General features: G+C 40.3%; 1 protein-coding gene across 1 annotated transcript in view; it reads right to left on the bottom strand.

The window, feature by feature from the left end:
- Positions 1-448: 448 nt before the first annotated feature.
- Positions 449-10,440, bottom strand: part of TAF3 (TATA-box binding protein associated factor 3) — a 152,790-nt gene continuing 142,798 nt past the window's right edge. Inside the window, exons 5-7 of the mRNA XM_090041707.1 lie at positions 7,378-7,636; positions 3,249-3,355; positions 449-2,533 (exon numbers count right to left, since the gene is read on the bottom strand). Of these exons, the coding sequence (XP_089897833.1) occupies positions 2,419-2,533; positions 3,249-3,355; positions 7,378-7,636 (481 nt within the window). The 3' untranslated portion in view covers positions 449-2,418. The remainder of the gene's footprint in view (positions 2,534-3,248; positions 3,356-7,377; positions 7,637-10,440) is intronic.

Genomic DNA, 10,440 nt, shown 5'->3' with positions numbered 1-10,440 from the left:
CCACAGGCAATTTCACAATGGTCACTCAGCAGCAGTCAGATGTTAAGTATTTTTTGGACCTCAATTCTTCTCAGTATTAACACCATTGATGTCTGATATATCCAGTGCAAGTGAAAGGAGAATCAGATTCTTCATGTCTACTGACCAAGGCTCGATTCAAATGCATGACCTCAAGGTGAAAGGCTCCATCTCCCATTACTAATCCCATGAGCCACACAAGCCTCCTGAAAATGATTCTTTGGTTTTATTACCACACAGATCATTTCTAAAATCATAAACTGGGTTTAGGAAAGCAATCTTGACATAACAATGGACAAATACATACTAATGTTTCTGAAACGCAGCCGAAATGGGAACTTAGGTACTTCCATTGGTACCTTGAATAATTTAATTGTTTGAGCATGGGAAATTCTAATTTACTGAACATCGAGGGAAACTGATAAACAACTTACCAAAAGCCAGTTCTTTATTTTGCAACCAAATCAAAAAGGATCAAAGATGATATTCTGTGGCTATTACATAGGCAAAACCAGAAAGGATTTAAAAACATCCAGAAATCCAAAGCTAAAAATTAAAACCAAGAACTTTCTTGACTAATGTGTTGACTGGTAATTAGTAAGGATAGAATATGAATGAGGTGGTATTCAACAAACAAGGTAACAGTGCACTTTTAATAAACCAATTTCATCTGCATCTCCACTGCTTTGCAATTTAACAGTCATATCAGCAAAACCTCATTTCCCTAACTAGACATGATGTTTTTAAAACATGACTAACTCATTCTCATTAATATCAATTTAGATGGCATTTAAAAAAATAATTCTTAATATCTGTGCAACAAGTTAAAGTTTTGTATGCTAAACCGCCAGATGCTTATCAATGTACAATCCAAGAGAGAAGCACTTCAAAATTATTTGTACATTATATTTGATTCACCTCTTAGACACATTGCACTAAAATAGCTAATACTGTCACCGTTCTGTCATATTTGGGAGTTTTCCTTCTTTGTTTAAAATTGGGGGGTACAACATACATTTCATAGCATACTTTATTTGTCATTACAAGGTAATACTCAAAATAGTATTATATGCTCTAAAGCCTTTACAGAGTGCTACGTGCCCATTCTTGAAACACGAGTGCAATCATTCAGACAACACACAACTGCTTCAAAATAAAATCAGCAGCATCTCCGCTACAAATTAAAACTTGATTGCTACCATTAAAACTACTGTTAGAGCCCATGGCCTTCAGGCCCAATTCGGAAAGGTACTTAAGCAAGTGTGTAATGAAGCAAAAGAACTGTCCCACGGAAGGCAACAGGATTACTCACTTCTTAAAAGTTACACGGATGCTTAAGAACCTCCTGAATTAAGGCCTTAAGTATGATCTCAGTTGATTTCAATCTTTGTACCACTGGGGAAGCTCCTCCTGGGATGACTATCACAGTCCATTGCAGCTACAGGAGTAAACATAAAACATACGGGATTTTATTAACTGCCAGGATTACACACCTGCAAATTAAAAAAGAAAAAGAAAGGCACCAAACTTGGAACCCTACAAAATAATAATAATAATAATCATAAAAAGTACTTTATAAATATCAGGTATTTACACGACTGAAAATCTTTTAATGTGAGGTGTTTTTCCGCCTTGATGAAATGTACAAGCAATGTAAAGGTACATGGACAAAGACTAAAAAACAAAAACAAAGTATAAAATATATTACAGGTCCACCAAAAACAATTCACACGGAGGAAAAAAATTGACACAATAGAAACTTTCTTTTAAAAAATAGAAGATATTTCACAAAAGCTCGAACATGTTTATTTTATGTTAGTACTAAAAATCAAGGAAAAAAGCTTCATATATTCTTATCACAAAAATATTTACCAGCCACTTTTTTTTTCCCATGTTATGATTATCTGGTTATGCAGGAAGAGAGTTGAAAACTGTTTTCAGACTACAGAAATCATTCCAGAAGGTCTCTTTAGTTTACAGTTTGCTGCCATTTACACGGTGATCTCTCCTAACACCCCACTCAGGCTCAGGAGAGAATAAAAACAAATCAAAAAGGAGAGAGCAGATATCTGTATTTACAACATGGATCACTGCTGCTTCCAATCCTCAAGAGCTGTGTGGGTAACTATTTACCCTTTGTCTCACTCTGTGCAAGTTCCCTTCGGCAGGTGAAAGTCAGCGTCAGAATGGACTAAGATCTAACCCACGGGGGCCCACACGGCTTCAAAAAAAACCTCAACAGTCTTGGATGGACAGTGTATTTTTGTTCCTGATTCACTTGAGTCATAATCCATAAAACCTGATGACGGATGATGAGACAGAAGCACACTGAATCCCTCTACAAAGGAGTCAGGGCAGAAGTGCTGAAGTGACCGTATGACTTAAATCCATGCAACGTCTTCAATGTGCTCTGTGCTTCCGCTTCTTGTGTTTTTTATCTTTCTTTTTGTTGGCACATTTAGAACAGAACCACTGCGTTTCTTCTGGGGGTTCAGTCGTAATTCCAACACAAGGCCTGCGAATTTGACAAAAAAGCACACGGTTTCAGTGAGCCAAGGCTACTTTTATTTTACATCCCTATAAGGCACATTTCTTTAGTTGGGAGACCGAATCTGACTAATACTTTCAGTCCAAATCCACTACTATAACAACAGCTAGACATTCAAAGTCTCTTGTTTTGAAACAGAAAATATATTAGAAGCTACTTCGATAACAATGGTATATCAATACAATGAGATGTCTCCACTTTGGGGTGTAACAGGTCAGATTCAAGATAACACGTTTGTAGTAAAGCTTATTGTTTTTGCAGGCGTTTTACCAGACAGCTATATGAAATGATTCGCTTCTTTACAAGAGCACAGTCTTCCAGAATAGTAATGCTCCCATAACGTGACACATTCTCGCTGCATTCCTCGTGCTCATAATCATATGGTTCTTTCAATATCATCAGACACGCACAAATTCCCAAACAATCTCAAAGCAACGTACTAGTTTTCTCACACATTTCCCAGTATATTTCCACTAACAAAAAATCCCCAAGCAGGTGTTAACTTAAAATTTACTTTCGCAAACTTCCAAAGTAACACAGGGAGAAGTAAAATTGTCCAAATGACCAGTGGGAACAAAGGGGAGCTGTTCAGACACTCTGCTTTTTTGTAACTAATATGGGTTTTTTTAGGACAGCAGCGATCTTGGAAAGAATGATACAAAAGGAGAAGTGAGCAACTTACCAGTGATACCAATCATCACAATCATCACAGCCTATCATTGGACTGCCATCATCTGGTTTGTTACAGCCAGGACAGATCCAGATCTGGTTACCCCATTCATCTCGGATCTGGTGTAAAGAAGAAAGAAAATGTTGATTGCTTTCGGCAACCACTGGACAGCAAAGCTGATTTCTCCTTAAAGTTAGGTTTCCTGTTTACCTGCCAGAGCTATTCACTGCACACACTATTCCTGGATAGGGGCATATAAGAATACCCTAATTGCAAGCGCTTACCATTACCATTCAAATTGATTTGCTGTGCTGGACTTCAAACATTTTTATGCACTGTTCTATAAACAAGTAAAGCGAGTTAAACCACCTGATCCACAAGAATATTCATTCCCACATAACAATCACCATGATTTAACAACACAGGCCACTAGTTCTGGTATCGTCCCCATCAGAAGGACTTTTTATTCTTTAAATTCTATACTGGTTGGTGACAGAACAAGCAACAGCAGCCTCCTGCATAAGACAGCAGCCTCGTGTATGTAATACATACAGTGAAATGTGTATGCATTGCCTTATTACTTATTAGCCAAACCCTTCCATTCAAGTAGCTGATAAGATCAAGGATATAAAAAGTTGTTACTGAGTAACTTTCCATTCCCTTCATGACATTTATGTCACAGGACAATTTACTAAAGTGTAAATGAAATGAGAGAGGCAGATCATTTACAGTATTAAGCAAATGTTTACTAACTCATCATACTCAATGCCTTATGATGGCCTTCTATTATTAATTGCAGCTCAAGCCACACTCAAATTCGTAAAATTTCAAGACTCTTATCTAACAAGCCGTTTGTATATTTTGGTAAAATATAAAAATGCACAACATTCCATTCTGTGAAGTACAGTTTATATGGGCAAATACATAAACAGCCGTCCAAAGATTTACACTGATTTTATCACTTATAAACAAGGATTGGCAGGATGACTAAGTCTTTAGAGTAAGATTGGATGCGTTTGTTTTCAGCACTTGCTAGAACACATTGTCACGGCTCATGTAGGAGAATCACTTTTTCTTGTTATGCAGAAAGCTTAGAAAAATTACATTTAGAGTAAAAAAAAAGACAATACATACTATTATGGGGGGACCTAACTACACACTGGACTATAAATCTCATACCATCTTCCAGGGAAGTCAGTAAAAATGCTCAAGGGTTGCAGCCAATCTATCATTCATGACTGACTCCTTTTAAAGTCTTGGGCTTTTTGTCATTCAAAACTAGATGACACAAGGCACAAGAAAATATGAAGCACTGGGCCTGCACTGACAGGGAAATGGACTGGCCAGTGTAACACAATTTGGTTTTAATAATCATTTTATCGACACATCTAATCTCACTTTTGCAAAGTCATTTCCTCTTGGTGCAAAACACCATTTGGTCCCAGCGTAAAGTGACTACCTGGACTTCAGGATGCCAGGCTCACACAAAGGCATCTCTCTGAAGTAATCAAAGTAGAAAAGAGCAACACGCCGTGCCACTCTGCTGCAAACAAACAGCAGTACAGCTGTAGGAGTGCCAATTACAGCCAATTATAACCTCCTCGAGCAGCCTGGCTGTTAAAACGCCAAGCAAAACCTGCAGAACGCTTCCAAGATGGGCACTGTTTCTTTGCAGGTGTTCAACTTGGGACATTCCCTGTTTTCATACGAGGGGCTGGTAGCGTCACCTAGTTAAGGCAGCCTGACTTTCTCTTTACAAGCCCCTGGTTTTAAATGCTAAGGACTCTTTCAAACTTTAACTGTTCAGGGCAAAATGTTCCATTCTGCTTCAGTTAGATTTTTATTTACTTATTCATTTGGTGTAGAAGTTTTAAGGTAACAATTGGCCCTTTTTGGGAGATGGCTGACTGAGAGGTCCAGACAGGGTGGGGGCAAAGGAGTAAGGTCTTGGCTCTGGATGCCCACTGAAGACGCTAAAAAGAAATATTTAGGAACTACCTATTCACCAAATGAGGCAAAATTCCTGCACAAAAAAACTGTAAGACCACTGTAAATTAAAGACTGTACACTAATCCTGGCATTTCCTACCTCAACAGCACTTGGCTTTGCAAGCTTATAGTTCGTGATTTTAATTTGTTGCACATAAATCTTTTAGGCATGATAATGAGAGCAAGAGTTACTAACCTCCCATCTTATGATATCGTCACAGAATATCTTTCCTTAGCTGGAGGAAAAATGATGCTTTTGTGGTTAAGACACTGGGTTAGGGTTAATGGTGGATGGACTCTTGTCCTGGCCTTGACACAAACTTCCTGTGTGATTTTGGGTGAGTCATGTCATTGCTTTGTGCCCCAATTACCCAGTTGTGCAAAAGTAGTGATATGATAATGCTTTCATTTTTCCTTCCTTTGTTTTGTCTTGTCCATTTAGATGATAAATTATTTGTCCCTTGCTATGTGTATGGTCAGGATTTATACAAGAGGCCTTGATCTCAGTTAAGGTCTCTGCTAATTTGAAAAAGGAAAAAAATGGATCAGCTATTAGCAATGGCCTCCACTCCCCCCATACGGTAGCAAGACTTTGCATAAAGAAATACTGAGCTGAGAACACAACCAGTTTTCCCCTCTGTAATTAAACTAATGCTATCTGAAAACTGTTTGCTTTTAATGCTTATTGCGAAAATGAGATGTAGTACCAGCCCTCTGCAAGCAGTTTTCTCCTACAGTAAATTTCCTGGGGCACTGCAGTAATACAAGTAAAGTGATGATATATTTATTTTTGTGATAAAAATGGCAATATCATAGCTGGTATCTTCAACCCAAAAAGCTTTACTAAAACTGGTATGCAAATTGAACATGGGGATCCCTTCACCCGGCACTGTAATCAACTCCGGAGTGAAATGTAGCAGCTGGTTTAATAGGGCCTGGGAACATGATACAACAGTTTAAGGCAGGCAGTGAAGAATACAGTTTCCATTAGAAACCACATGGTAAATTTACAGGAGGCATCATTATAAAACAGCAGCATTAACTGCAACTTTTGGTCGATTTCTCATTTTGAGTGTAGGAAATACTATAATAAAAGCAAGCACCAGGATACTATAAATGGTGAAATGTTTAAAGTGGCACCCACGAAAGATACAGGTGTAAGACACAATTATTCACGTTGGAATACAGCCAAACGAGGGTAAGGATTCTACTGGTTTCTGCAGAGAGTCACATCGTGAGCTTTAAATAGGGTGACCATATGTCCCAGTTTTGCTAGGACACTCCTGGGTTTCATAGGCCATCCTGACATCCTGGTCAGTTAGCTAAAATTGAAGCAGAAGTCCCAGATTGGTGCCACCCTACCCACTCCAGCTTCTCCTGAGCAGTGGCTGGAGGCTGAGGGGCAGGCTGGGCTGAGCACCGCTCCTCCTGCCTGGGACAGAGATCAGCCAGGCAGGGTGGGCCAGAGAACAGGTCCAGAGATCACGTACCTGTGTGGGGCAGGCCAGGATGGCTGCTCATTGCCAGAGGCATTGTGCCCTGCTGCTGTGGCTGCTGCTAAGGCCCAGGCTGCTCATGGCAGCTCTGGGTGGCTGCCAGTGGCAGGGAGAGGCATCATGTGGCCACACAGCCTGGGTTAGTGGAGCTTGGGGGTGCTGCACAATGGCCACTCCCAGCTGAGTCCAGCCTCTGCGTGGGGGATGGAGCCTGTTTGCAGATCTCCATGCTGTCTGCTCCACCCCACCATCAGGGTTACTGGGAGCTGTGGGGTTAGAGGTGTAAAGTGTGGCACTCTTCATCCTGGATCCCCTTACCCCGTCCCGGATTTCCTTCAAATAATATGGTCACCCTATCTCTAAAGATCAGACATGCTAACATCTTTAGCTTTTACATCTTTTCTAGAGGAAAACATTTCCAGCAACACAAGAATCTTAGCCCCAAGCTAAACAGTTGGTGCCATACTCCCTCAGAGGAAGGAGTGCACTGTTCCTGCATTATACATAGCTCTGTATTGAACATCCAAGTATTAGCCCCACTTGAGTCAGGATGGGATCACAGAAAACGGTGAAAAGGTTAATTTACAACATGCAGCCAATGCAGTCAACATCTCACCAAAATTATGACACGTGCGGAGATTGGTGTTACACACTTACCACGTAAGTACTGACAGTCTCCGTTACCACACTTCGAACTGGTGCTTTGGAGCCTCCTGCGGCCGAGACGGCAGGAGAAGGGGGTGGTATCAGAGCTGGCTGGACAGCAGGTGGTGGCGGTGGAGGAGGAGCTGGAGCAGGAGGAGGGGTCACATGGACAGGAGCTGGTACCGGAGATGGTGCAGGTGGAGGTGTTTTAGGACGATTCACGGGAGTAGAGGGTTTAGCCTCCGGAGCTGACACCACTTTGCTGATGACTCTGACAGTCAAAAAAATAAAAGAATTAATATACAACAGCTGTAAAAAGGCATTGACTAAACATGAGAGGCCAATTCATTTTGCCCTTCAAGATAGTTCTGTCACAGCACTAGGACAGTTTTAAGATCCTGACTTGCTACCAAGTTGCAATAAACCGCCATTACGGAGCGAACTCCACTGCATGTCTCAACTAGACTTGCTCTGTAGCCACTTTCTCTATGGCTTCAATAAACCACATTCATTTCCCTAGTTTTATCATGTTAATAGCCAAGTCTGTGGGAATTATTGCAAAGGAAAGTTTACCAGTTGGGAACAACAATTTCCAAGTTCAAAATGAGAGGTGCCCTGATCCTCCTAAGAATCTAAGTTAGTGGTTCTACACGTTCGCTAGTTCGGTACTTCTTTTCTAGGATGGTTGTGGAATTAGTGGTGGATTCTATCATGAAAAATAAATGACATATGCTACATATTCAGCCACTGAAATACTACTTTAGTACTTGAAGCAGACAGTGTAAAGCTCCAACAAATACACATTGAAGAACAGTCTCGCACAGGCAGAAGAAAACAGTAGATGACCTGATATTTAAGCCATGTACAGGCATTCAGTTTGTCCTGGAAAAGTCTCTGTTCTCCCTGTAGAAACCACGACATACAGATGTTTAGGATTTTTCTCCCTTGCAGCAAAAATGGCTGCTCTAGGAGAAAAATAACCTGAAACAACCAGGGCTAAATCATTCTCAGGAGAGTTACTTCTGGGAGAACGAATGTCTGTACATGTTCCCTATAGCACGGTCCTTCACTCTCTCAGGGTACTTTGCTTTCTGCCACCCACTGCCTCCCCCAGGAAAACAGCACGTTGCTCGCTGGACGCTACCACTCCAGCCAAGCAGGGAGCATAATACGTCCCCTTCACAATCTACAAATTGAGCTACAGGAAGACACAGACTAACCCTGATCAGTTTTGTCAGCTAATCAGGGCTGCCCTGTGCACTGTTACCATTTGTCTCCAGGTAGACTGAGGAAGCCTGCAGAGCAGGTTAAGATGTGTGCCCAAAGGCTCCCTGGCTATGTTGCACCAGCACTACCAGCTCTCTACTCTTCAGGGGCTCAGTATTCAAATATCTGTTCAGGCGTCTCTGGGTAAGTTTTTCTACTGGAAGAACAAATCTGGGAGAATTCTCCCAGATCACCTGAATGTGTGTATGCAGCTTTATTAGGTAATACTGTATACATATCATGCTATAAGCAAGGCAGTGAATTTAACAAAGAGGAGGAATAAGGTCTTTGCTATAAAAATCTTACAATTTAGTTCAGAAGCAGAGTGTTGAGATAATGAAAAGATACTAGTGTACCTAAAGTAAGAACAGAAGGATGCTTGTTTTCAGATAGATGCATCTTCTTATATAGTTCCTTTAGCTAAAATGATTTTGCAAGGCTAAGGTGGGAATGTGGATCAATGGCTGACATGCTGGAAAGGTGTGGGTTCTGAGGACAGATTTAAATAGGAGTAAATACTCCAGATACTGCAGCAGCATGGGAAGAGAGACAAAGGAAGCAGAATTTGAGCAAGGAATTGGATGAAGTCAAGGGAAAAGGGATGAAATCTTGGCTCCACTGAAGTTAAGGGGAATTATGCCTCTAACTGCAGGTAAAGCTGTTGTGGTTTACTTTCCACTTGCCACTGTTCAAGAGCATGTCCATGAGCAGCAACCTCGGAGCAGCCGACGCATGGCAGAGCCATGTTCCTCTTTACCTTAGATAGTGGCCTCAAGGACAGACAGAGCTGAACAGAATCTCCAGCTCAGCCAAGGGAGCTTTTCCCATGCTGATTTCCATATTAGTAAAAAGAAATTATGATAGATCACTACTATGCCTGATTATTAGCACAAATGGAGATAAAAGGGGAGATAATGAGAAAACCTTTTTCAAGGAAATAAGTTGTTAAAAGAATATTTACTATCATACACTTAACCATTTTCATTAAAAGGGGATAAAGCATTCTTTAATGTCACAAATGATTCCTGTTGACAAGAATGCCCTAAGAGTACACTGCAGCTATTCTCTCGCAATAGTCAACATACAGTGTGGTGAGGCAAAATCTGCATCCAGCATGGAATCTAAACTGAATTGCAAGAAAGATTTGAAACAATAAAACATTTAATGCTAAGCTGATATATTAACCTTAAAAAATAGAGAGAGCTTCTAACTGTGAAAGTCTATTTGCACTACTATAACAAGTTATAGAAAAAAATCACAATAAAAAATATAATTCCGGTAACCAAATCTGTTACCGTCTCCACCTGCTGTAGAATAAAGATGAGAGACAGAAAAGAACAACCAAATTGGAGGAACACAAGAAAACTAGCAACAGAGAAAGCCTGAAAGGATGTGGGATTGATTTCCAGAGTCAGTAACACTGTTTACAACTTCAACCTCATGACTCTGCATTTCTGCTATAAAAAACCTGACAATAATAAAAATGAGATGAGGGACAGAGGGCAAATCAACACAGAGGGCAAATTATTTGGCACAGAAAAAAAATTTCTTTGGATAGTTCAAAGAACATCCTTGCTCTTTCCTTTCCCTCTTTTTGTTTATATATTTTTATGATTAAACTACAAGTCTTCAGGCCACCATCTCTTAAGCATAGCCTAAGAAAATGTGCTAGCCACCATGATTTTAAACACAACCTTTTGTCTATTGCAAGTGAAGTCTAACATCTGCTTACACAAAGGCATTAGCTGGTTATGGTGAATGGTATCTAAAACTGTGCTAGCTTTTAATGCATTTTTCTAGCATAGATAA

Source organism: Crocodylus siamensis, chromosome 4 (genome assembly GCF_052110815.1).
Source record: "Crocodylus siamensis isolate JL-2025a chromosome 4, ASM5211081v1, whole genome shotgun sequence".
NCBI classification, from domain to species: Eukaryota; Metazoa; Chordata; order Crocodylia; family Crocodylidae; genus Crocodylus; species Crocodylus siamensis.
This window is presented reverse-complemented; position numbering and strand designations above follow the sequence as displayed.